Below are 26,990 nucleotides of genomic sequence, written 5' to 3'. Positions count from 1 at the left end.
AAAGCTAACCGCTGCGCGGTCCTAATATCAAGTCCATTAATCGATACGACAGCGTTGTTGGTGCCGCTAGTTTTATTCTATTCTGCTATTTGTTGTGTTAACAAACAAAATGTCTGGTCGCGGTAAAGGAGGTAAAGTGAAGGGAAAGGCGAAGTCTCGTTCGAGCCGTGCCGGTCTCCAGTTTCCGGTAGGCAGAATACATCGTCTTCTCCGCAAAGGAAATTACGCCGAACGCGTCGGTGCCGGCGCTCCCGTCTATTTGGCCGCCGTCATGGAATACCTCGCCGCAGAAGTACTCGAATTGGCTGGAAACGCCGCCCGTGACAACAAGAAGACGCGCATCATCCCGCGTCATCTGCAGCTGGCCATCAGGAATGACGAAGAATTGAACAAACTCCTCTCCGGAGTTACAATCGCCCAAGGCGGTGTCTTACCCAACATTCAGGCAGTGCTTTTACCCAAAAAGACCGAGAAGAAAGCTTAAGAAACGATCCATTTTTCGCAAAAACCTAAAACATCGGCCCTTATCAGGGCCACTATGACTTTTATACGAAACGACCTATGCATCTTTATATTTAACAGTACAATATCTGACTTTTATTATGTGCGGACCTAAAACCTAAAAAATTGTCATCTGTTCTTTTTTTGTCTTTACTAAACATTATTAACAATTCCAAACATTTTCATTCAGGAGACTATTATGTGTAATGGTTAATGAGTGTTATTTGTGTACGTACCTAAAAAGTATAGAAAATGATTATTATTATTCTTCATAAACGTTGCTTTTGTGTCCACATGATACTCGTATTTTGAAATTTCTATTATCTAAGAAGAAATTTATTTTTTAGAATTGCACTAAAATTTTGGAAACATTTTTGGTGGCACTTTGGTGGTTATTATTCTGACTCCTTTTTAATATTTTCTTTCAAGAATGTTATTTGGTCTACAAACTTTTAAACATTGGCAACTTTGATGTTTTTATTCTGATTTACGCAGGTATCCGATTAATTTTGTGTTTTGAAGATCAATGTTTCCAACAAGTTAAAATGACAATGGTTTGTATTAGGAGCTCATAAAATGGAATTGGTCTTTACTTTTTTGATATTTAGAACTTTGATTTACTCTATGAAGATGATAAATTGATAAGAAATGAATTATCATATGTAATTGCTCAAGTGATTAATAAATTACTGATAATTTTGTGTTTGTGATCACGAGTGTCTGCTGTTGTAAAAATTCTCGACTGTGTAGCAGGAGGGTAATTCGATTTGAGATTTAAGTATTCACCGAATGATCGCTACACCTTAAATTTAGGCCAAATTATAATAAATATATCAATTCACATTTAATTAATATTGTTAATAATGTGTTTTCTTCAGATAAATGCATAAAATCTCTGATTTGACTTACAACACAACTGACACGAGTTGTGAAAAAAATTATCGATAATTTGTTGGCGTGAAAAATTACCGGTAATTCCAATTTGATTGGTCGATTTTTAAAATATAGAACATTTTTATTGGCCAAAATTTTATGAGGTGAATACTCACTTTAGTTTGCTTCTAATTGTCTAGGATACTTTAAAAATTTGAAAAATTAAATATAAGGTTGGCGTCAGAGTGGCTTGAAAGCAAAGGAAAAGATTCTAGTTTTTTTTTGACGCCTTCGGAAAGTGTACAATTTTTTATAAGAAAAGTAAAGATTTCTAGTTAGGAACACACAAATTTGAAGAGATCTCTAGCTTCTCGACTCTGTTACTTTCATTTTCTTTGGACAGATGGCGTGAAATGAACTGTCACTTTAGTTCACTCTAATAATTATTTACAATAATTTAAAAATTGTAAAAATGAAACTGGGGTATGGTGTTACATCGCTGAAAAGCGAAGAAATATTTAGGCGTCTGTCATTTTGTTTGCGAAAGATGGACGTAGAAATTGTAAAAACCATTGAGAAGGTTTCGATTGGGTGTTCACAACACAGACCTTCAACAGAATTAAGACTTTCATACTTTCAAAACCCGTATAAAACATGGGAGACACTGACAACACTATTTAGCGCTGCTCTAGCGTTGTGGACCTAAGGTACTACGGGGTGATCAAATAGGACTGTTTAAGTTGGTAACACTGAATTGTATTTTAAATTGTATAACAGGAGTAACTTTCGGTTGTTGATGGCTTGTCGTTGTTAATGCTATACCTACATCAGATATTTGTCAAATAAACCAACAAAACATACCCGGTTGCAGTGTTATAAATAACCGAAATATAAAATTTTCTTAATTGTACTGCCAACTTAAACAGTCCTTTTTGATCACCCGGTATATCTAAAGATATAGTACCTTAGTTAGGCCAAACTAAATTACCGAATTTACTCGTTAATCCGATCGGGAATTTCCGTTTAAAAAGAAGGTTGATTTGAATATTAATTAATAATGTCATCAGTAATTTTGAATTTTCTAATTTCTGTCAAGGTTAAGTCAATAAATGTTATAAATTGTTCTACAAAATAAATTACTCCAAACCAGTCTCTTGAGATAATTTTTCGTTATCTTTTTATTTGGTAAATTATCTTGTTCTTTTTGAAAAAGTGCGGAATATGGTTTTTCAGATCGCAATTTTTATTTTATTTATTTGGATATGGGAAAAATTAAACATAAATGCTTTGTAAACAACAAGATCGGCGATAAAAAATAAACATTTTAAATATCCAAAACTAGAAGAACAAAGGAAACGATGGATAGAAGCTTTAGGTAAATGTTGCACCACCCTTCAAAACAGATAATGTGTTTATTTGCGAGAAACATTTTAGCAACAATTTCTTTACTCAAAAAACAAAACTCCATAAATACGCCCTGCCGTCGATTTTTTTTTCGTGAAGATAAACAAACTTCAATAAATAATGTTAGACCAGCTGAACAAATTGAAAATTCTACCATTACTGAAAATCTCACTGTAGAGAATCTAATCCTTCCTGTTATGCCCAAGGCCCAAAATAGACACCCAACAAAATCTTCTAGTGTGTTGCAAGTACTTGAATGCAAGAAAGTTAGTAGTAGTACTTCAAAAGGTAGAAACATTTATTATATGGACCGATATCAGCGAAAAACAATTTCAAAATTAAAAAATCTTCTGCACGATTCTAAAATTATCTCCAGAAATTTTAGAAGTTAACGCAAGATCAAATTATTGAACTAGATCTACCCTTCAATTCAGTTTCACTCGCCCACTCATGCCCAAAAAATCCCCATTTACACACAAACTCGTTTAATGAACTACTAATTTGTTGTATATGTTAGAATTTGTATTAAAATGTTTAATACTTATTTAGTCGTTTCTATTTTTTTAAATAAGTATCAATTTAAATCAAATTGAAAAAAAAATAGGCAACTAGGTATACAGAAAGTCAGATATGCAACTTGTTATACATTAGTTTGGCTTAACGCTCGGGCAGCGCCACTTGAGCGCGTCCCCGAAAATGTAATCCCACTTGACAGTCTTACGGTCTTACTATAGTTTAATTGTCTGTGGTTCACAAATTCGAAAAGATCTCTTATTTCTCAGTGCCTGGTACTTTTATTTGTTCTCGAGAGATGATAAGAAATGAATTACAATCAATTATAAATTCGAAAAAGGATGTTGCTATCAGGGTGCCATGAGAGAGTAAATACCAGGTATAGTTTGTCTCAATTCTAAATTTCCACCATCTGTCGAATTATGTTGGCAAAATAAAAATATTTCTAAATTGGGGATTCTTAATAACCAAAGTTGGCAATATAATTATTTCACAAACATGATTCGAAAACATTAAAATTAGTTCATAAGTTTATTTTGCTTTTAGAATTTGATTTTCTACCTACTTACTACTATAGTTACTTGCTGCATTTTAAAAAAGGTTTTCGTTCTTTTCCTTTATTCTAAAATTTTGAGTTGTAAAAACGGAAATTGACAGATAACCTAACAAATACAATCTGACGCATTTTTCACTAAACAGTGTTGCCGGTTGTATTTCCAACGTAGAATGCCGTGTTGGTGGAAATTTAGAATTGAGACAGACTTTATAATATGTGTTATTTGTTTTACAAAACGTTTTCGAAAATGGCTCATTTAATAAAATAGAAAGTATTTGAATATAAAATATCGGGTGATTTAAAATGATTGTGACTTTTTTTTTCTTAAGTTGGGAACATTTTTCATAAATTATTTTGGCAATCTTGATACCTTAATCAACACATTGGCGTACGTATGTCATTTTGACAATTTATGTATTAGTAAATTGTGTCAAATATACGAGTACGCCTATGTTTTTTTAAACTATCAAATTAAACAGCAGAATAACCTATGAAAAAAAGTCACATCCATTATCATTTATATTTATAGTCACCTGGTATAACAACATAAAAGAAAAAATAAAATTAAAACCAAATATTAAAAAAAAATATATATCTATAGGCTCTGCCATTTCTATTGAAACACCACCTGTTGGATTTTTTCTAAAATTTAGCAATGTGTAACAGGTTCGGTTGGTTGTAAAACGGCTTTTAGTGAGAAATTTGAAATTTTCTAGTTCCTAAAACGTCAAAGCAAATCACTGTCAAAATAAGTATGATAAATTGATAAATCAATGATCTAACTACACATTTAGTAATTATTTATCTCGTCGACGCATCGTGCATTCTTAATATATATAATAATTTAATATAAATGTCAATAGAAATCTAAAAATTTTACGCCTGCGAGTCCTACCACTACAAATGTGAGTGAGTGAGTGGTTTTTAGCGTGGTTATTTGTCGTGGTTAGTGTTCCTGCTGGAAGGTAAAACCCAAGGGAAACTCAAAGAATTTTAATCAATGAACAAGGAAATTACAAAATCAAAGGATTGGCGCCAGGTTTGGAATCTTGAAGGATTTCGCCTCTCAGGTGTGATTGGATAATTTTGTAGACGGTAATATCAGATACCTATCTGGAAAAAGAAATTGGTATAATGGGGGTATATAGGCAATGTGGGATAAGATTGTAAGGATTAAAAAAAAATCAGGAGTTTGAGGAACTCATAATTGAATGAATTGGGGAAAAGTTTAAGTAAAAAAATAATTAATTTTGGTTTATTTCAATGTACTTATATGTATTAAGTATTTTAATAAACTACACTTGCTGAAATGCTTTTTTTATTGAATATTTCTTATACTGAAACCACAGAGGATCGACGAAACTAACACGTAACCTCACTTTTCTGCTGTTAAAGTTAAATGAGTTATAATAATTAATAACAAATAAAACTGCACTTAAAGTTTAGCTGAAGAGATGAAAATCAAAGTTACAATTAATTCCAATTTAGAACAATAATTTAGGGTGTCCCCTCAAGGCGCATGTGCCAAGTGGTGTGTAAAAAGTGCGGGATTTAATTTTGATGTTATAACTAAATGTTAGCATTGTTAGCAAATGTAAATACGTTCTAAGCTGAAGACGCTGACGCTTTTTAGAATGATAGAAAATAGTATATTATACAGGTGTCCCAGAACTCGCGGATCAAATTGAAACTGTATATTCCTTGATGGTAATGAAGGTAAAAAACGTTTAGAAAAATATTCAGGGTGCAACAGCTTTTTAGTTATGAATTAATCAAATTGACCAATAGAGCTCGATCTAATTTTCCCTTTATGAGAAAATTGAGTACCTTCCCTCAATTGCCAAGCAACGTATAATTCGATGAATAATAAAATTATTTTCAATATTTATCTGGTCAACTTGTCGAAACAGACGTCAAAAGTGACAGCTATTTTTGAAATAACCAAAAATGGGATAATTTCGCCAAAGGCAGGCGAACAAATGTATAGAATCTAAATCAGGGAACACAAGAAGTTTCTTATTCCGGCAATGAATGAAATATGGTTTGTTATGAGTGAAAATTTCCAGAGCAATTGTAACCTTGAGGGGTATGGCAAATTGACGGGAGGGATATGATGAATTGAACCTTTGTTGAAGGAAGGTAAAATGGCGACGTAGCGTCAAGTGACATATTACTACTACCTTAAAAATTTTAGTAAAAAGTGAAATATGCAGGGCCTGTGAAGTGAATCGGAATCACAAGAAATTTATCCTGACTCCTGTGCATAACACTGCATCTGCAACGTATTAGCGCAGCTACACGAGCATCGTCGAAATGAAAGAAAAGACTTTTAGGAACATTTTTGACAGTGCAAAAAAAGCTGGAGTTACACGTAGGTTTTTAGCAACAGATCAAGCATAGTGGCAGTTCTGAAAGAAAGAAGACAAAACTGGATTGAACTAACCTATTTATTTTAGCATCATTATTAGTAAAAATTTAAGATCAAATTTTATAACTAAACGATGTAGAATGCAACAAATGAAATAAGAAACATGCAAAATAAAAAGAATAATTTATAACAAGTGTTCAGTCTAAGCATATTAGGAATAACAGTAGCCAGTCTTTCGTGAATTTGGTCATTTAGTTCTTCTAAAATATTGATAGGTTCGCGGTAAATATTGTTCTTTAAATATACTTCTTCTACCGTCGTCATCAAAGTACTGAAGAACAGCATCTTCAGTCTCTGGCGTTCTAACTTCTCGCGGGGGACCACCAATTTCTTGTCAGCTAGGCACCAAGGACCCAATGTCTCGAGCATGGTACACCAACCGTAGAAATACGTTATAATTTGGATGTGGCAAACGTCGTGGAAAACGTATTGCATATTCCCTTGCATCCTCACGTGCATTGCGCCGGCACTCTCCATAAATTATGACCATTTCGGCGTACTCTGCAGATGTATACATGATTTCAATACGAAGTTTGACAATTTCGAATCAAATTATAACTTGACGTTGTCAAAATCTTCACAGTTGCCCAAACATTTACTTGAAATTCCATACCATTCTTATTAGAATTATGTTGCTAGGCAATTCAAACCTTTGGTTAAATTTACGTGAAATTCAAATTAACAGCGTCCTTCTGATTGGTTAACTTTAATTATTCATTACAAAAAATCGATTATACCCTGTCCTTTTTTTTAAACGGTATTGCTTTCAGTTATCACCAAGGAAAACGCACTGTAAGTTTGATCCGCGAGTTCTGGGACAGCCTGTATATTGAGGGAGAGAAATGCATGATTTTTCCTAAGGTGCAGTTTGTAGCTAGAGGGCGAAGCCCGAGGGCTACAAAGCACCGAGGGAAAAATGAGCATTCTCTCCAGAAGTATATATACTATTTTTTTCACGGTAGGGAGTAGAAACAGCACAAAAATCTCAAATTTTAAGAATAAAAAAATGATGACAAATGGGTTGTCATCTTTCGATGAATTTAATGGAATTAGTAGTTGCCTTGACAACACAATTAGATTTTTGTCACAACAGTCAAAAAAAATGAAAACTCCCATTAGATTTTTGTCACAACTGTCAAAAAAATGAAAACTCCCTAGGGAGCAATATTTGCAAATATTTGCTCCCTAGGGAGAAAATGCTCTACTTCTGTCACGATGTTGACATCCGAAAAGTTGATTTCTACTCCCGATCGTGAAAAAACACCTTTTTTAATTTACGGAAAAGATTTCTGAAATGTCAACACAAATTTTTCCGACTGACCACATTGGCTGACTTAAATGCAGTTTATCATACAATTTAATAAAAGTTCTCTTCATGTCAGCACCCATAAGGACTCGTTTTTTTTTCTACTTTGCTGTATTTTCGCGAAAAAACAATAAATTCTTGATAATTATTGGGTTATAATTGAATGAAAGACGCGTTGAGTCAAATATGACATGACATTCAACAAAAATCAAGATTGGCAATAATAGTAAAAAAATTACTAAACATATTTGCAGCGTTGCCAAACTGTCAATCAACAGGTGGTGTTTCAATAGAAATGGCAAAGCCTATATACCTATAGTATAATTCAGAATAAGTGGCATCGCGGTAGGCGTTGATTCTCTAAAGTGAGCTTTATGTTATGTCAAAAAATTTAGTAAACATGTGAAACCGTCATTACTTTATTCTGAGGTTATGCGTTACATAATTTTGACATGGTTTTCACCCACAGCAGAGATAACCCCCAGACAAATAACACATTTTTCATAAATGAAACAAGGACATTCGAAATACTTATAACAAGAAAATAAACACAAAACGATTCCAATGATAATATCAAGGCCAAATTAAAAGCGAGGGTTACCAATAGCATCGAAACTAGGGTATTATTAGCAAGGGTCTTGTTGCCAACGTAAATTTAAATTTCCAACGCCTACCACGATGCCACTTATTCTGAATTATAATATACGGGGTGATCAATAAGGACTGTTTAAGTTGGTAACACTGAATCGTATTTTAAATCGTATAACAGGAGTAACTTCCGGTTGTTGGTGGCTTGTCGGTGTTAATGCTATACCTATTTCAGATATTTGTCAAATAAACCAACAAAACATATCCAGTTACAGTGTTATAAATAAAAAATTTCTTAATTGTATTGCCAACTTAAACAGTCCTTCTTGATCACCCGGTATATTAATGCAAATTAATAAAAAGCTCCCACGCTAAAGGCAGGCAAGCAAAAACGTATTTGTGTTGTAAAATTGGTAAAATCCTGTGAGTAGCTCATTTGTAGATTATAAGCTGGCAACACTGTATCTTCTTACTCCACAACTGCACACTGCACCCGGTCTACTCCACCTCCATGTTTTTTACGTCGTTAAACGTTGACCATTGTGACAGACTTTGGTTCTTGGTGTTTTGTTTACAATTACTGTTACTAGTGTTACACTTAGTTTTCTTGGATTTCTTCGTCAAAAGGTAATTAATTAATCAAAATCAATCAATCAACTTTTGCTCCTACTATCGCGAGGTGTTTGAACGATTGCAGATTGAATTTTGAAATATGTAGTATTTTATAGTAGAGGTCGTGCCAACTCTCATGATCGATGACGCAGAAACCTAAATGCGTACCGAAGCGGCCTTATTATTCGAACTAAAAACATCGGTACCATTTTATCACACTACAGATTTGTGGGCTAATTTATGTTGATATTTATTTAGCGACAGGTCCCTAGGTAATGTCCGGCATTCTAACCCAAACCGTTGGACAGTGTAAAATGCAAATTTGGCGGCACCCTGAAAATTCTAACCAAATGACCGATGTTTTTACGTTTCACTTATTAAAATTGGGCTCCGCCGTCGCGCAGCTTTTGTCAAGGTCATCGATCATGACAGTTGGCACAAGCTCTAGAAGTCCGTTAGGATAGCCTTTACGACCGAGTTAGAGATTTTGTGAGACGAGTTCGCAGAGCGAATCGAGGCTGTAAAGGCCCTAACGGACGTGTATTGTAATTACAATAGTTTTTGTAATATCTCTACGATTCATTCACAATTATCTTTTTGAAATACATTGTTTTCAACGCCATCCAAAAAACCGAATGATTAATAAGTGTGCGGAGGACGTCGTCATGTCAACCGTTGGTTATGAAAAAAAAAAAATGGTTCCTATGTTGTTTGTCATATTTGTTCAACGCTTAACTTTCCGTTGAAAATAACGAATGAAATCAGTAAAAAATTGCGATCAAGATATTCCCGATGTCCGGATGGTCCGGATGGCCGCAGAGCAAGTGTTTTTGTAAGTTTAGTTATAGGGGAGAGTTGCCGATATTGTACCGGCGCCTAAATCGTACCTTTCTAATTTCGCGAAAACTATGACCTTTAGCTCCCTCTAGTTTTCACTGTTCTAAAGAGTTAACAACTTTGAATCGTTGGTATAAAATTGGCGGGATTACGACCAATCACAACGTAGTTGTTGCAGAAACAAGATTTTAAGGTTGGTTGATGTAGTTTTAAGCTCACAAACGTAAGTAAATTACCATGTTTGCTGAATGTTTATATAATTGGCGATCACTGTGGTAGAAACTAGATAGTTTTAGCTTCCTAATCATCTAATTTTTAATTCATATTACATTTTCTATTACCAAAAAAATAAAGGTTAAAGTAAAAATTGTCGAGTTGCCTAATTTGTACCACTGTATGGATTCCTATATTGTACCGGTACAATTAAAGAAAACAAGAGACTTAAAAGTTTTATATTTTTTAGATGAGCATGGAAAACAAAAAAAAATATTATAAATGGACCCAAGAAAATTTAGACAATGCTCTTTTAACATATAGAGAAGGGCGTATGGGACTGAATGAATGCTCCCGCCAGTTTGGTATCAGCAAACCTACTCTTAAGAGACACTTCAAAAATGAAAATAAATATGCAAACGGAAACAAAACCTTCAAAGGACATAAAACGGCCCTCCCAGATAATATTGAAGAAGATCTTGTTCAACATATTTTATACTTAGAAAAACATATGTTTGGATTAACAATAACCGAAATTAGAAAGCTGGCTTTCGAAATAGTAGAAAAAAATAAAATAAAATGTAATTTCAACAAGGACAAGAAAATTGCCGGAAAGAAATGGTTCTATAATTTTCTCAGACGCCACCCTGATCTATCGCTAAGGCAACCAGAGGCCACGTCCTTGGCGAGGGTAAGGGGATTTAATCAGAAAAGCGTTGGTGAATTTTTTGATTTGTATGAACAAATTGTAGAAGAAAATAATTTAAGTGAAACGCGAATCTTTAATGCGGACGAATCCGGATTTTCGACTGTGCAAAAAAAGACACAGAAAATAGTAGGTCAAAAAGGAAAACGTCAGATTGGGGGCATCACAAGTGGTGAAAGAGGGGTAAACACTACAATAGTGTGTTGTGCTAGTCCCTCGGGATTTTTTCTTCCTCCCATGATCATATTTAAAAGAATGAGAATGCATGAGGCACTGAAAAAAGGAGCTCCTCCTGGAAGTCTAGTTGAGGTGTCAGAAACGGGTTACATAAATTCCGAACTATTTGTAAAATTTCTTCAACATTTTATTGATCACGTTCACCCGACAAAAGAAAAAAAGGTTTTACTACTTGTAGATGGACATACAACTCATTCAAAAAATATTAAGGCAATAGTATTGGCCAAAGAAAATGGAGTCATTTTACTACAGTTACCAGGTCACACAACTCACAGACTTCAACCATTGGATGTGGGCTTCTTCTGCCCTTTAGGAAAGTACTACATACAAGCACAAGAAACGTGGCTCAAAAGTCATGCATCACAGGCGATCACACAATTTGAAATTTCGGAATTGTTGTGTACTGCGTACAGTCAAGCTGCAACATTGTCTAACGCAATTGGATCATTCAGAGGTGCCGGAATTTGGCCCATAAATAGATTTGTATTTACGGATGCAGACTTTCTACCTTCAGAAGTGCACAATAATCAAAATGAGAATGAATGTGATTTCAGTGAAACTGCTGTAGAACATCAAGAACAAGGAAACACTACACCAACGCATGAAAACAATTTATCGATAGAGATAGAGAACAATCACCATGATGACACAATTAATGATCATTATTTTAGTCCAACAGTACTGTCTCCATTACCCTTGGTAACCAAAAATACCAAAAAAAGAGGTCGACCTGCTCAAAAGGCTACTATTTTAACTGCTACACCCTACAAAGAAGATCTAGAAGAGAAGCAAACTAAAAGAAAATTCGTTAAACCTAAAAAGGTTAAATGTAAACTTTCCAATGAACCTCGCCCATCGACTTCGAGAGCAACAGAAATAGAAGTAAACATTGATGAATGGTACTGTTTTTTATGTGACCAAAATCTTATTGAAGACATGGTTCAGTGCTCAAAATGTAGAAGATGGGTTCACGAATCCTGTTCGGGGGCAATAGCAGAGAAAGTATATGCTTGTGATGAATGTTGTTAATTTTTTAGTACCTATTAAAGGTTTGTGATTTCATTTTGATTTAGAAATTTTCTCTTTAGTTTTTTATTTCAAAGTTTTTATTATGTTATGTTTTTTTATTATATCTTGATTTTATAATTACAAACAATAAATATTTCTGTTAAATTTTAAGTGATTGCTCAATAATACTACAAAAATGTTGTAGGTACAATTTAGGCAGTGGGTAGTACAATTTAGGAAACCGGTTGCCTATATTGTACCTAATGTAAGCTTTTTTTCTAAAAGCAAATACAGGCACTTATGGTTTCCCAAAAAATGTTAAAAAAATTCTCGTGTTGTTAAAGATATTGAAAATCATCCCGCAAAAGTCCATTTTTCAAATCGAGTCAATATAAAAATGTTATGGTCAAAAAACTGCAACCCGGTACAATATAGGCAACTCTCCCCTATCTACTTGACATCAATGTTAATTTCCAAAACAACTGTTATCTGGCATCTGGCGACAACAAATTTCGGAGAAAAATTATTCACTTTTCCATTCCACGAAAAGAGGCTGAGGTTTCGGACCCGCCCTTTGAAGTACCAAAGGTTGAATTTTAAAATTCGGTTTATGTCATTGTTGCAATGTGGTGGTCATAAATTTTATAAGGTGTAAGGGAGATACGACGTTCTCAGGCAGTGGCAGAGCGTAGCAAGAAGAATAAAGTTACTAAAACTAAGAGGGTGCAATAAGAATTAATCCATTATTAAAATTCATACATCATATAGAGTTCTGTCAGCGGCTGGAGGGACATTTGGTGGGAGAAACTTGCGCGGTCCAAAATCTAAGAAATAGCAACCACTCTTATTTACTAATCCTACTAATCCTTCTTTATCTATGTTACTAATAATGGACCGGGTCGAACGAAATAGCGTTGCTGCACATCCGTACCTAATGTCCCTTCAAGAAGCGACTGGAGTCTACGTGTTGAACCGGTACAAACTTGCAAATAATAATTACTATTCCGGACACGGAATCTTGGCCATAACTGACATTTAACTGACAAATATGTGTGAACTGGCCTTTATTGAATATAACCCAACTTTTGACTCGATAATGCCATTTCCCTGCTTTTTTGATGTCACAAGAAAAACTTCAAAGTGATTTTTAACTTACCCGACCAAAGGTAGGTAAGTTATTGTGATCGGTCCAAAATTTCGAATTACTAATTTCATCAGATCTTTACGTTTTGAGGTCCTCTGAACACGTTTATGAAGTTTTTAGAATGATGTCTGTCCGTGCGTTTGTCTGTGCGTCTGTCTGTCCCACTTTTCGTTCTCCCACGATTACTCAAAAACGCTTTGACCGATTGCTTTCAAATTTGACCAACACAAACTTAGAGCTTGCGCCAACTCTCATGATCGATGACCTTGACAAAAGCTGCGCGAAGGCGGAGCCCAATTTTGATAAGTGAAACCTAAAAACGTCTGTCGTTTGGTTAAAATTTTCAGGGTAGCGCCAAATTTGCATTTTACACTGTCCAACGGTTTGGACTAGAATGCCCGACATTGTCTAGAGACCTGTCGTCAAATAAACAGCAACATAAATTAGCTCACAAATCTGTAAAGTGTGAAAAAATTGTACCAATGTTTTTAGTTCGAATAGTACAGCCGCGTCGGTACGCATTTTGGTTTCTGCGTCATCGATCATGAGAGTTGGCACGAGCTCTACCCATGGTCTCTCGAGTTGAAAAGCTTTTGGTGTCAATCGGACCACGGGGTGCGGAAGAGGGTGGGGGTAGGTCGAAAAAATAATGAGGTGACATGGAAATTTGACATTACCAGTTGAAAGGGCATGTGTTTTTATGTTGGAAATGATATTTACTATTTGCGAGAATTAGAAGACGACTTATGTGGGTTAACACGGACAAGGTAGGTAGGTATCTCGGGTCAATTCAGATTGGTTTAAATTGATGTCGGGTAAGTTACTAGGCCGGGTCTTCGACTCGGCTCCATCACAATTTTTAATAATTGACATTTATTAATGACACTAATGGCTGGTTTACATCATCTTTTTAGAAATGTCTAAAAAATGTTGGCCAAGATTCCGTGTCCGGAATAGTACATATAGATTTTAGATGTGGTACTGTTTTGCAAAATCAATTTTAATTTTCAACGATTTTAGTGATCATGAAATTACACAAAATACCAACTGAAGCATTAGCAAGTGCAGTTGTAATAACTTAAATCGTCCAGACCGCAGCGCAATACCGCGCAAAACGTTCGCGAACGTTGCAAATTACAGCGAACATGACTATAGTGATTTTTTTTAATAAACAATTGTCAGTGTCAAAATTAAGTAAAAAAACATTCTGTACCACCCTAAAATATGAGTACATATATGGACCAGCTGTATAACAATTTAACACCAAATCATAGTTGAGGTTATGTTCACTTCCCGTACCTTTCTTCCGTGAATTCATTTTCAAGATAAAATTAAAATTTCAAATTTGAAATAAACCCTTGCTCGTCAGGACGCAGGCTCAGTTACATTTAAAAAATGTTGACACTCAGTGTGACTAATCGTATTATCATGAAAATCACTGTTTGGCTTATACCAACATGACAACGTTTTGACAATTGTTTATTAAAAAATTTCACTAATGGTTAGGACGGTATATACAGTCGTCGTTTGTGCTGAATTGATAAACAACTGAACTATGGCGCATTACTGTCAAACTGGAACCTTGGCAAACACGAACATTTTTAATAAATGTTGCAGTAGTTTAGACATTTACCGCGCGACTGTGTGTGAACGTTCGCGAATGTTTTGCGCGGTATTGTGCTGCGGTCTGAACGCGCCTTTACAGCCTCAAGGAAAGGTTTCACAGATTCAATTCTGATCCCGGAACGAATGTGTAGCGTCCGGTTCGCTCGTGGGGCAAATTTTCCTTCTCGTAAAAAAAAAGTATTACTTTACTCACTTGTTACATAAATAACTATTGTAACATTTCACAAAAAATGCAATTATTAGGTAATGAGTAATATTGTTTTACACTGCTTAGTAACTGTACAAAAATAGTTATTTGTGTATCAAGGCCAAAAAGTGCATCTTTTTCGTCTGAGCCGAGACTTGAAAACAGGCGAGGACAAAAGGCACTTTTTGGCCGAGGTGCACATTACATTTTTTAGGCGACCTCATGAACTACAAAGTAAAAGACATCATTGGAAAAATTACAAATTTATTTTGTATCCACTTTTTTCAAACAATCATAATAATAATAAAATAATAAGTAATAAATACTACCTAATAATTGTATTGGCGAATGGTAAACTATTTTTTTATAGTATTTTTTATCAGCTGGTTATAAATTATTGTCCCATCGCAGTAGACGTTGGTGATGTAGTTGAATGTACCGCAGGCCGCATCACATGAGTGAGATTAGTATCGCCGATACGTGGCGCTACCGGTGGTAGTGGAAATCGGTCTACTAGTGTGTCTAACGTTGTGAGGCTGGCGACACATCCAAAATTTGTGTGGGTTTTCAACGCCAACTGCGATGGAACAATCATTTTCATTTATAATGATGACCCTGTATAATGCTTTTCTACATGCTAATGCTTGGCTACATAAGAAGAAAGAAAGCAACAATGAATGAAAAATTTTACTAGCTTATTTCGTTCCTGTAAAGGGAGATTGAAGTGTTCTGGAAGTTTATTGACAGAGTATTCTGTGCTCAAAACTACCATTTGCATTTATACTGGAATAATTCACAATTTCACAAACAATCGACACGGTGACAGGAGACTGCGATGGCAGAAGGTTATGTAGAAGATTTCATACAAAATAAAATCTAGTTTGCTGACATTGCTGACAAAATTTTACATAATAACTCCAGCTCCAACAAGGTTTTTCCTATTTCCTGTGATAGAGTGCAAAGAGGGCAAAAACAGCTCCAACAAATTATTAACTAACATTCTAAATTGTGATACTTTAGAACAAGAGAAAACCATTCCGGTTACTTTTAATAATTATACTCGTTGTAATCTTAATTTTACTCATAATATAAATAAAGTTTGTTACGCAACAGCTCCAGTGTGGTTATGAAATATAATAGCACTGAACTTTTTTGTTTTCTACATAAACTTTTTAGAGCTTTGTAAATACAATAACACGATCGCTGGAAAAATATTTTTTGCGTTAAGTACTGATTTCGTTAATAAGCACAGTAAGATGAACTTACCGAATCTATGTCGGTTGTTATGGAAACAATGAAACACCAGAACTTTTGTGGATGACAACAAACCTGGTTATAGATTATAACGGTACAGGATACTGTTCTGAACAATATAAGCGAATTTTAAAAACGCAAAAATGTGGTTCATTAATTATGTTCGAAAAGGTCCTTGGCTCAGGGGTAATTTTTAGCACAGGTACGGCAATAAGTCTTGACAGCTGTAACCGAACGAAGCTGTTCCAGAGTGAGGGCGAGGTGAATAATTTGTGGTCCCGTGAGTGGTACAGTGATTTGGCTTATGACGACAAGCTGTGATAGGGATACAGTTACCGGGTGTGTTGGTAACTGGGTGATAGCAAATTTGGACGACCTGGGCTATGAAGTCAGCGCCATCAATGTGTAAAACCTCTGGCAGATATCATGCTATATTGCTGACCATCGAACTGAGTTCGGGTGGGCCACATTTGACTCATGACACGACGGGAACTGCCGTTGATCGGGCACGTCTTTGGGATGGTCGACGGTGACAACCAAATGTTTGATCAAAAAGTTGTGAGGTTCTCCCGGTCTCCAGGAGACAATAGTAACGTATGGACGTGGACTGTCGCGCTCACACGCCGGCATTGGCGGTCTTGTTCTGCGGAGACTGCGGGCGGGCTGCACACTGAGGCTGTTACATGAATGAGTATCTCGGGCCCTGGTCCAACCTAACTGCCCGAAGACTTGAGGTCTTTGAAGACTGCTATCTACCGGTTAGCGTATACACGTTGCCACTAAGAATCCGTTCCCGTGGGAGGGCACCGGTTAGCCCGATGGGCTTCCCTCCCCCCTTAGTCCCACACATAAATTGCGAACCGCGACACCTGTTGCCCACGGAGCGGTGGGTTGGGTAGTCTGCCGGAACGCTTTATGGGTAAACAGATTGTGGTCTGTCATTTACCAGTACCGCTCTGGGGGCAAAGACCGCAGTCTCCCCCGTCTTCTTCTTGCCCGAAGGCAAGAAAGATGTTACACCGCGCATCGGTCCCTGAGAAGGGGACCCTTGCAGTGTTTTCTGCGCATCGGTCCCCCGAAGGGAACCCTCACGTCATCCACTCAATAACCATCTCCAAATCCAGATCACAGTATGTTCGTCAACTTCGGGGAGCTGTCTGCTCCCTTAATCTTAGCGGCCCGAAGACCGGGTCCCCGTCCACCTTACGGGGACGGCTCATGTCGGCCCGAAGGCCCCACTCTCGACCCCTGCCACAGGCCATCAAATAATCCACTCGTTACCATCTCTCATCCTCAACTTTGCCCTGTCGCTACTTCGGGAAGCTGTCTGCTCCCCTAGTTCAAAAGCGGATAACTCGAGGGCCATCCGCCCCTGTCCATCTTTCGGGGACATCATCAGATGAGCGGAGCAGATAAACCTCCTTCTGAACCGCCAGATTTGCCCATAAGGTCTGCTACGATCAACCGTAGACCCGGTGGCACCACAGGGAGGTCTGGGCGGGGTGCAACACTCACGATCTCGGCAAACCTCCTGCCGCGGCGTGATCTCGGGTGGTGAGTGCACACCTTCAACCACCTGGGACTGTTACAGGTGCTATTATACCAGACCATGCAACGCGATACCGTAATGTAGCGCTCTGAAGACGATGCCCGTGTTTGAAGACGCTCTCGATGATAGAACTAGGGGGAAGAAATTATACCACTGTAGCTGATTTAACGTGTATTGACGAGACCGATATATTAATTGGCAAATATTGAGTGGATAAGGCCTTAGGGCCAAAACCAAATCTTACAACAAGAAAAAAAATTAAATTCAACCAACAGAATTTTGTATGAATCTGCAAGACAGCGTAATGCATACACATTTTTTCCCGTCTTTTGCTTATGTTGAACTGGACCCTGAAAAGAGATTTATATTTTTTACACAACCGATGACGTGAGATTCTTGAGACCATAAATAACAAATCTGAAGTGTTTCAAACGGTGAGACCCATTATTGGGCGCTCTCAGTATTTTAAGAGCGGACGCAAACAGTCGAATGTGAACTGTGACATTGTAAAGCTAAAGAGTGTTAAGTTTGTGCAAAAGTTGCATTTTATTTGCATAAGGTGAGTGTATCACAGAGCATCCTGTTCCTGTTGATTGTATTGTCACCGATGAGCTCGAAGTTCTTCTCTCAACCCACCCTTTGGACTTCGGTGAAGTACGCGTTCACGTACCTCCCTCCTGGTCTGGGTTGGCTGAGTCATCGCTTTTACTATCTATCTAATTCTATAAGATGAAATATTGGTGTTGTGGCGAGTTGATTGATTGATCATGTTTATAATCAAAACACATCTGGTATAGTGGGTCTTCGAATGTTTTTATACTATGTATTTCCATCCATATTTGTGTAATTACCGTTGTTTTAACATTTTAATCTCACCGCTGATACTAATGCATCGATAACACCGTTGCTCCTGATAACGTGTACATTTAACTGTTATTGAGATTATATTGCTTTTACCATTGTTAGTGTCAACATTATATCAATTTAAATTATTTTATCTGTTATTGAATACCCATTGAATACCTGACAATTTAATGTATCAATTTCGATAATGGATTGATTTTTGTACATTTTACCAGTCCAGAATTTTATTAAATACAGTTGTTATTACTGTGCTCTTTCTCTTTCCAAGATGGTTGTCTCTCTCGCACTCACATCATCACCTCAATCGGTCCGATCTAATTCTATCCAACTTCAAAAAAGGAAGAACAAAAGGTGTTTGTGTTGTAAAACAAATGTTCTCACTGCCATCCTGTGCACGTGGTTATTGCTCGTTGTTTTTTAATTTTGCGTCCAATTTAGAAATTTTTGTAGGTCTATTGATAGCTTTGTATTTTGGCCGTTGTCCACAACAATAATCTACGAACCTTAACAATGGTCTATTCAATACATCAACAATATAATAAACCCTCTAGGACGCTCCCTCGGATTAAGAAAAACCAGTAACGTTTGTCGCTGTGCCAGAATTTATTTTTTATTTTTCCCTCACCAGGGTGAATTCTTTACTTCTTGTTTCTTTCATTAAAATTACAAATTATAAAAAGTTAACAAACAAAATCACGACACAAGTAAATTTAAATTAATAGCCTGTCATTTAAAAACTAAAAAAATCCATAATCAATGGTTTGTTTTAATATCACTGTCTGCAATGAAATCATTTACTCGTGTTCCAAACGTTTCACACACTTCTCACTCGGCATCATGTGTTACCTTAGGTTCAAGATTTTCGCTGTTTACTTTTAAATTTGAATCGCCGTTTCATATGCAAAACTTTCGTTTTTAAATTTATGTAAAATCTCGCTAATCCCTTTCTCAGATATGCGGTCTCTCATTTGTCCGTGCCACCTGACATTTTATCAATTCCGTGCAAATTCAATTCAATTACATATCTGTGTGATTTCGAACAAAGATTCGTGAAACATTTTAGGACATGTGCGTAGGTATTATTAAAATAACAATTTTGGCATGGGTTATAACGGGTGACTATTAAAATTTTCACTTAGGGTTGGCTATGGATCATTCTTTGTTTTCCGTCGCACCTTAGACACTGACAAATTTGACACTTCAATAAATGTTTTTTCTCCTTTATAGGTTATGTTTCTATTGTACTGACTGACATTTGTCGTTCGTTCTTGCGTGTGTCTAAAGTAACAGAAAAAATAAAAACTCGTTCAAAGCCAACTCCAAGTGAAAATTTTAATAGTCACCCGTTACCTACAACAAAATATTTTGGTATTTAACACAATAAAATTTCAGGTAAAGAACTGTGCTTTCATCCTTGCTGAATGTTGAAAGAGAACAAGATAAGATTTTATTGTGTTATCTCCTTCTCTTTCAACATTCAGCAAGGATGAAACCACGGGGACATCCTTTACACAGTTCTTTACCTGAAATTTTGCAAAGGAGAACGCACACTTTATATGTAATTCTAAAGATCACTCAAATGGGGATATATCAATCGACGCGTCTTGAAATGACGGATATTTGATATCATTGCGCCAAATGTGTAACTCGTAATTTGTAATTTATGGGGGATTACGGATTCGGCTATTCCCTCTTAAAGGCATTTTACTGGTTCAGTATCATCTTTGCAATTATACATCCTACTGTGAACCCTCTTAAGAAGTCAATTGCCCCCGTAAATAACTATCTTTATTTATGGAGTCCCAAAACTAACCCGAGAAGGGTATCTACCGCTCTCTTTCCCACTCATATAAAGTAAATGGAAGTTTTTGATTTTCAATTATAGATTGAGGCTTTATTTATAGAGTTAGCGTTTTGGCGCAATGGTATTAAATATTTGTCATTTCAAGACGCGTCGATTGATATCAAAATATCCCCATTTGAGTGGTCTTTAGAATTACATATAAAGTGTGCGTTCTCCTTTGCAAATAAGTTCTATTTCAAACACTTAAGCTCTGTTGTATAAAGCTTAGTTAACATCGTGTCAGCTAACAACGCGTCAAGTCGGAAATCCGCCCATTTGATTGGCTGATTCAAATAAATTGTTAAATATCCTCCAATCAGATCGCTCACATGATGTTAACTTTAATAACGACTTGACATCGCTTTATGCAACCGGGCCTTAGATTTTAATGAAACAAAGCAAAAAAAATGTTACCTAATATTAATTATTCAAAAAAATAATCGTGGAACTTGAGACCTAGAAGGAATAACCTTATTTAAATATGTTCATTGTGTCATACCACGAATTCAAAATGATAACAAATCAGAGCAGGCGTTGCAAACTATTGGTCACGTCGTAGCGGAATCCTATGCAAATAGCGTTCAATGCATGGGCATAGACAATTTGTGGTTTCAAACGCTACTTTGTAATGAATCATACCTCATGAATTTTAGACGTTGGAATTATAATTGTGCATTTTATTATTATTATCTGATAATGGAGAAAATTTATAAAACAAACAAGGGAATAATTATTTATTGTTTATTGCCAAACGCGACACCAGTGGTAAGCAGATTTTTAAAACAACGGTGTTGATGTTATTTTAAAAAAAAAACTTGAAAAAAGTTTTCGACTGCGGCAAAGCTTATGGACGTTTCCTGTAATTGTAAGTAATAAATTATCCCAGAATAAGTCATAAATTGGGTTTTTCCATTGAAGGATAAATATTATTAATAAATAATAGATTTTTCGAGTGTTAGGTAACCAATAAAATGACTGCGTAATTGTGTATAGCAAGTATACATATGTGTCCGATAAGCTAAAACAGACGTTTCGATAAAACAAAAGATGATTTGTTTTCTTGTTGATCAACAACTGTAGTAGGGCCGTTCCACCCCACGTGAAAATTTGATTTTGTACCGTATGCCACGGATCGTAGGGCAACTAGCGCTCTCTGTTTTGCACCACACAAACTCAGTGAAAACTAAACAGTAGGCATCTCTCTGACAGTTTCCATTTTAAACCACAGATTTAAACTTTCCTTTCAAGTTTATCTTTTTTTTTTAATTTTAACTTTATCCGGCGGGCATTTCCATTTGGCGCTTATCATTAATCTTGGATCTGCCAACTTGCAGAAATGCAGAGTAAAGAACGTGAATTATGTAGAAAAGAGTGGTTAAATTGAATCCCCTAAACCCTCCCGTCAGTAAATGGATGTTTACATTTCTATTTGCTCGTAGTTACTGTAGGTAAAGAGTGATCAAATTAATTTGTAATGGAGTTATCCATGAATCCGAAATCGCATGTCGTTACTTGAACTCCACACTCCAATAAACACAGCTTTAAACATAATCGCAAAAGACATACGAATTCAAATCCATAGATGACTCGATTACAAATTAATTTCATCGCTCGAATTAACAACTAGTAGAAGTCGCTAGTCGACGAAAAATTTGCTAATTATCGGTGAATAATTTTCTCAGACATAGAGTAGAACGACTTTAGCGGGTTTAATGAATTTGGCCATGGTTAATAATCCATCTTAATAATAGTGCCCTCAGCGCCATCTTCAGATTTCATGGTTCAATTTGACGTTAAAAAGCAGTAAACTTGATACCATTTTATTCAGTTTTTGTCCGATGTCTCTCTTTTACCTGATTCAAAAGTTGGGATGGGAGAAGGACCATTTACGTCCGACTGTATGTGCTTCCTTGCATACATAATAGGAAGCCGGGGTTGATTTAGATAGAAGATAATTAGATCATTCCTTTTGTTTTTATTATTCGTTTGAGAATTCTTTTACATAGTTGCTATCAAAATCTTGATATATATTTTGTTTTATTTAAAAAAGATGTTTATGCCAATGTTTTTTGTTCGAGGTTTTTTGTGGTTCTGAAAAGAACCGTTTTTTTTTTCTCGTGAAATGTAAAGAGGAGACGACCACGACCAGAAATTCTTCTATTTGGAGCTGGTGTACTTGGTGACGGCTTTGGTACCTTCGGAGACGGCGTGCTTGGCCAACTCCCCGGGCAACAACAAACGTACAGCAGTTTGGATTTCCCTACTGGTGATGGTGGAACGTTTGTTGTAATGGGCCAGACGGGACGCTTCGGCGGCGATGCGTTCGAAGATGTCGTTGACGAAACTGTTCATGATGCTCATCGCCTTACTAGAGATGCCGGTATCGGGATGGACTTGCTTCAGGACCTTGTAGATGTAGATGGCATAGCTCTCCTTCCTCCTGCGCTTCTTTTTTTTGTCGGTTTTGGAAATATTCTTCTGGGCTTTTCCAGCCTTCTTGGCTGCTTTACCACTTGTCTTCGGCGGCATGTCGAATTATTATAAGTCAAATAAGTTTAATAACAAACTCGCGAACGTAACGGTCTGTGTGCGTGCAATCAGACACAGGAATTGACGTCAAACTTGTTTCGCGCGTCTTCTTTATGATAGGTCCCATGTTCACTGAAGCCCCACCTAGAAGCGGATTCCCACCAGTGACGGCGTCAGATGGCGTACCGTGTGTGTTATAAATTGGAAGCTAGCCGCTGCGCGGTCCTAATATCAAGTCCGTTAATCGATACGATAGCGTTGTTGGTGCCGTTAATTTTATTCTATTCGACTACGAATTGATACTAATCAATTTGCTATCTGTTCTGTCCTGTTGTGTTAACAAACAAAATGTCTGGTCGTGGTAAAGGAGGTAAAGTGAAGGGAAAGGCGAAGTCTCGTTCGAGCCGTGCCGGTCTCCAGTTTCCGGTAGGCAGAATACATCGTCTTCTCCGCAAAGGAAATTACGCTGAACGCGTCGGTGCCGGCGCTCCCGTCTATTTGGCCGCCGTCATGGAATACCTCGCCGCAGAAGTACTCGAATTGGCTGGAAACGCCGCCCGTGACAACAAGAAGACGCGCATCATCCCGCGTCATCTGCAGCTGGCCATCAGGAATGACGAAGAATTGAACAAACTCCTCTCCGGAGTTACAATCGCCCAAGGTGGTGTCTTACCCAACATTCAGGCGGTGCTTTTACCCAAAAAGACCGAGAAGAAAGCTTAAGAAACGATCCATTTATTGCAGAACCAGAAACCCAAAATATCGGCCCTTCTCAGGGCCACTATACTTTTTGTACAAATCGACTTATGCATCTTTTCTTTATATTTGACTTTTACGATATGGGGACCGGAAACCGACATGTTTGCAATCCATTCTTTTCGTTGGCGTTGTCCGCCATTTTGTTGTGTCGCTGTCATGTTCCATCCCAACATGATGCTACCGAAGGAAATTCAAAAATGTTTCATTGATTTTTTTAACCTGCGGTCATTACCTTCCGACCACGCCCTAATGTAATGGTTAATGTTGTAATTTGTGTTTTGGTGACAAATCTGTCAAATATCAAAACGTCAGATGAGATTGTGTGAGCATAAATGTGGAAGAATTTGTATATCAAAGGCAACAGTATCCAACTAAAGCATGTAAATGTAATTGCAGCAACTCTCAAACGTATAAAAATTGCATGAATGTCTGAGGACAAAGATCAATACTGCTATACTGCCAACCATATAATGTAAAAAGTACTAAAAACGGTGCGTCGATCAACCTTGTGTTTTTATCTACTGGGCGTATACTTAATGGGATAGTAACGAACTCGAGCTTACTAAGGATTATATTAGGATTGTTGAAATTCCCAGTTATTATGCTTGTGGTGTCTTACAAAGGGAAAGTCACCAGTCACTTCTTTGTCTCCAAGATTTACGACCGCCATGTTTACGGCGTGGGTCATTTCTCAGGTAGAAGTTGTACGTTGCGTCAACTACAATCGAGAAAGTTCTCAGAAGAGCGTTCTTTTTTTTAATTTGTTTTTTGTGGTTCTGAAAAGAACCGATTTTTTGCTCGTTTTGGATATTCCTGAATGAAAAAATGTAGACGGACAATCGACGACGATGAAATTAACCTCCGAAACCGTAGAGGGTGCGTCCTTGACGTTTCAGGGCGTAGACGACATCCATGGCTGTTACGGTCTTACGTTTGGCGTGTTCAGTGTAGGTGACGGCATCTCGGATGACGTTTTCCAGAAAAACTTTCAATACTCCACGGGTTTCCTCGTAGATCAAACCAGAAATACGCTTCACGCCGCCACGACGCGCCAATCTTCTGATGGCGGGTTTTGTGATACCCTGGATGTTGTCACGCAGAACCTTGCGATGACGCTTCGCTCCTCCTTTTCCCAATCCTTTGCCTCCTTTACCGCGACCGGTCATCTTGTCAAATGATTTCTTTTTTTTAAACTAGCACAGCACGTCGATCCTCGGAAGGTAACTGCCGAAAAATCGGATTTGCTCCTTTATATACACTTTTCGATTTGCGCAAAGCGTCCACAATCCACCAATCAACGAAGCCAGCCGTTGACTTATTTACATATAAAACCCGATTCAACATGGCAACTTGTCAGTTTCCGCTTACCGTTCGAAGCGTATACGTACACGTCATTGTCAGTCTTGTCAGTTAAATTTTCACGTCGAAATGGCCAGGACCAAGCAAACCGCACGCAAGTCCACCGGAGGAAAAGCCCCCAGGAAGCAACTGGCGACGAAGGCGGCCAGAAAGAGCGCACCCGCCACCGGCGGCGTCAAGAAACCGCATCGTTACAGGCCCGGCACCGTGGCTCTGCGTGAGATCCGTCGCTACCAGAAGAGCACCGAGTTGCTCATCCGCAAACTGCCTTTCCAACGGCTGGTGAGGGAAATCGCCCAGGATTTCAAAACCGATCTGCGCTTCCAAAGCTCCGCCGTGATGGCCCTGCAGGAAGCCAGCGAAGCCTACTTGGTCGGTCTGTTCGAAGACACGAATCTGTGCGCAATCCACGCCAAAAGGGTGACCATCATGCCCAAAGACATCCAACTTGCCAGACGCATTCGCGGTGAACGCGCTTAGATTTCATCTCGTTTCTGACTTTCGTCCTCAAGACAATTACGCAAAGGAAAAAAACAAACAAAAATCGGTTCTTTTCAGAACCACAAACCTTAATAGCAAAAAATTAGCCCTTCAACTTCAACGCTACGACGAATTGCAAATAATAAAAGCGTCCAATCAAAAGCGAGGTCGCTCGTTGATGGTTTGTTTTATCACTCCTTTAAAAAGTTTGGTTTTCATATTAAAAAATAAATAAAAACCAAGAAACTCGTCGTAATCAGATTAAAACAAAAATTAGCTCAATTTGACATGATTTATTATAGGTACTTCCGAGTCCCTCACAGCAGACTACCGACGCACTTCCATCCTAACGAATTTCAGTAAATTTTAGCATTAATAATAATAAGAATATCTCATCAAATTAAACTCCTAAAATGGACTCGGCCACCACCGCTATTGCTCTTGAATTTGGTAGATGTGCGTCGATTCTAGACTGAAAATTCAGTTTTTATCTAATGCGCAGTACGTTCAGAATTTTATTTTTAATTTCATTGAAAGTCATTTTTACTATATAGGTATTTTTTATTAAGAGATAGGATAAAGATAGGCAAAGTAATTATTCTTTCTTTCGTTTTTGAGTTTCATGTGGCCCTGAAAAGGGCCATTTGTGCATGCCTCGTTGCCGGTAACACGACGATAATGTCGGAACGAGACACAGCTGAAACATGGTGAACGTGGTTCTCCTCGTCAAACGTCCAATTCCTCACTTTTTCCTTTTTGGAGAAGCGGCTTTTCTCCCCTTGGCTGGAATGGCTTTAGCGGTTTTGGGTTTGGGAGCTTTGGGCTTCTTGGTGGGGCCAGCTTTGTTGGATTTCTTGGCTTTAGAAGGCGACTTGGGTTTGGGGGCGGCTCTGGGACTGGCGGCTGCTTTCTTTTCTACTGCGGCGACGGGTTTCTTAGCTTTCGCCGGAGAGGCGGCGGCGGCCTTTTTCTGTGCTGCGGCCTTCTTCGCTTTCGGGGTGACGGGTTTTTTGGCGGTCTTTGCGGAAGCCTTGTCAGAAGAGGAAGCGGCGGCGCGTTTGACTGGCGACTTCTTTGCCTTGGAGACGGCGGACGAGGCGGGCTTCCTCTTGTCAGCGACGGAGATGACTTTGGCGCCTCCGGAGGTGGTCGAGGCGAGTTTGAACGAGCCTGATGCGCCTTTACCTTTCGTCTGGACCAGAGATCCGGACGCTACGGCGCTCTTCAGATATTTTTTGATGAAAGGGGCGACCTTCTCGGCGTCGACTTTGTAGTTTGCGGCGACAAACTTCTTGATGGCCTGAAGGGACGACCCTCCGCGTTCTTTCAATCCTTTGATGGCGTTGTTCACCATCTCGGATGTCGGAGGATGCGACGGCTTCGCCCTGGGATTCTTCGCCTTTTTCTCTTTCTTGGCGGGAGACTGAGGAGTGGCGGCAGAACCCGAGGTGACGGGGGATGTTGCTTGATTTTCGACGTCGGACATCTTTCTCTGAGATTTTTCCACAAAAATGATACAAACGAAGACAAATCACTTTACAGTAAAAATCGGACAGCAAAAACACTTCGACTATTTCGAGCACCTTGTGATCGAATGAGCGCAAAAATTTCCTA

The 26,990-nt window shown here is 37.7% G+C and overlaps 6 protein-coding genes and 1 long non-coding RNA gene across 7 annotated transcripts; 4 read left to right on the top strand and 3 right to left on the bottom strand.

Moving 5' to 3' along the window:
- Window positions 1–26: 26 nt before the first annotated feature.
- Window positions 27–539, top strand: LOC138123660 (histone H2A). Its single transcript, XM_069038438.1, has one exon. The coding sequence runs from the start codon at window positions 110–112 to the stop codon at window positions 482–484; it is 375 nt and encodes a 124-aa protein (XP_068894539.1). The 5' UTR covers window positions 27–109; the 3' UTR covers window positions 485–539.
- Window positions 540–4,390: 3,851 nt separating this feature from the next.
- LOC138123964 (uncharacterized) lies at window positions 4,391–5,157 on the top strand. The gene is made up of 2 exons (XR_011156958.1): window positions 4,391–4,886; window positions 4,940–5,157. It is a non-coding gene; the product is annotated as an uncharacterized lncRNA (long non-coding RNA).
- A 17,051-nt stretch (window positions 5,158–22,208) lies between these two features.
- LOC138124383 (histone H2B) lies at window positions 22,209–22,858 on the bottom strand. The gene has a single exon (XM_069039411.1). The coding sequence runs from the start codon at window positions 22,776–22,778 to the stop codon at window positions 22,407–22,409; it is 372 nt and encodes a 123-aa protein (XP_068895512.1). The 5' UTR covers window positions 22,779–22,858; the 3' UTR covers window positions 22,209–22,406.
- A 151-nt stretch (window positions 22,859–23,009) lies between these two features.
- Window positions 23,010–23,562, top strand: LOC138123568 (histone H2A). The gene has a single exon (XM_069038317.1). The coding sequence runs from the start codon at window positions 23,127–23,129 to the stop codon at window positions 23,499–23,501; it is 375 nt and encodes a 124-aa protein (XP_068894418.1). The 5' UTR covers window positions 23,010–23,126; the 3' UTR covers window positions 23,502–23,562.
- Window positions 23,563–24,270: 708 nt separating this feature from the next.
- Window positions 24,271–24,780, bottom strand: LOC138123569 (histone H4). Its single transcript, XM_069038318.1, has one exon. It carries the CDS (start codon window positions 24,701–24,703, stop codon window positions 24,392–24,394), a length of 312 nt encoding a protein of 103 aa, XP_068894419.1. The 5' UTR covers window positions 24,704–24,780; the 3' UTR covers window positions 24,271–24,391.
- Window positions 24,781–24,895: 115 nt separating this feature from the next.
- LOC138123566 (histone H3) lies at window positions 24,896–25,555 on the top strand. The gene has a single exon (XM_069038316.1). It carries the CDS (start codon window positions 24,966–24,968, stop codon window positions 25,374–25,376), a length of 411 nt encoding a protein of 136 aa, XP_068894417.1. The 5' UTR covers window positions 24,896–24,965; the 3' UTR covers window positions 25,377–25,555.
- A 361-nt stretch (window positions 25,556–25,916) lies between these two features.
- Window positions 25,917–26,990, bottom strand: LOC138123565 (histone H1-like). The gene has a single exon (XM_069038315.1). The coding sequence runs from the start codon at window positions 26,860–26,862 to the stop codon at window positions 26,119–26,121; it is 744 nt and encodes a 247-aa protein (XP_068894416.1). The 5' UTR covers window positions 26,863–26,990; the 3' UTR covers window positions 25,917–26,118.

Source organism: Tenebrio molitor, chromosome 2 (genome assembly GCF_963966145.1).
Source record: "Tenebrio molitor chromosome 2, icTenMoli1.1, whole genome shotgun sequence".
Taxonomy (NCBI): Eukaryota; Metazoa; Arthropoda; class Insecta; order Coleoptera; family Tenebrionidae; genus Tenebrio; species Tenebrio molitor.
The sequence above is the reverse complement of the archived record's forward strand: the minus strand, read 5'-3'. Positions and strand labels throughout refer to the sequence as shown.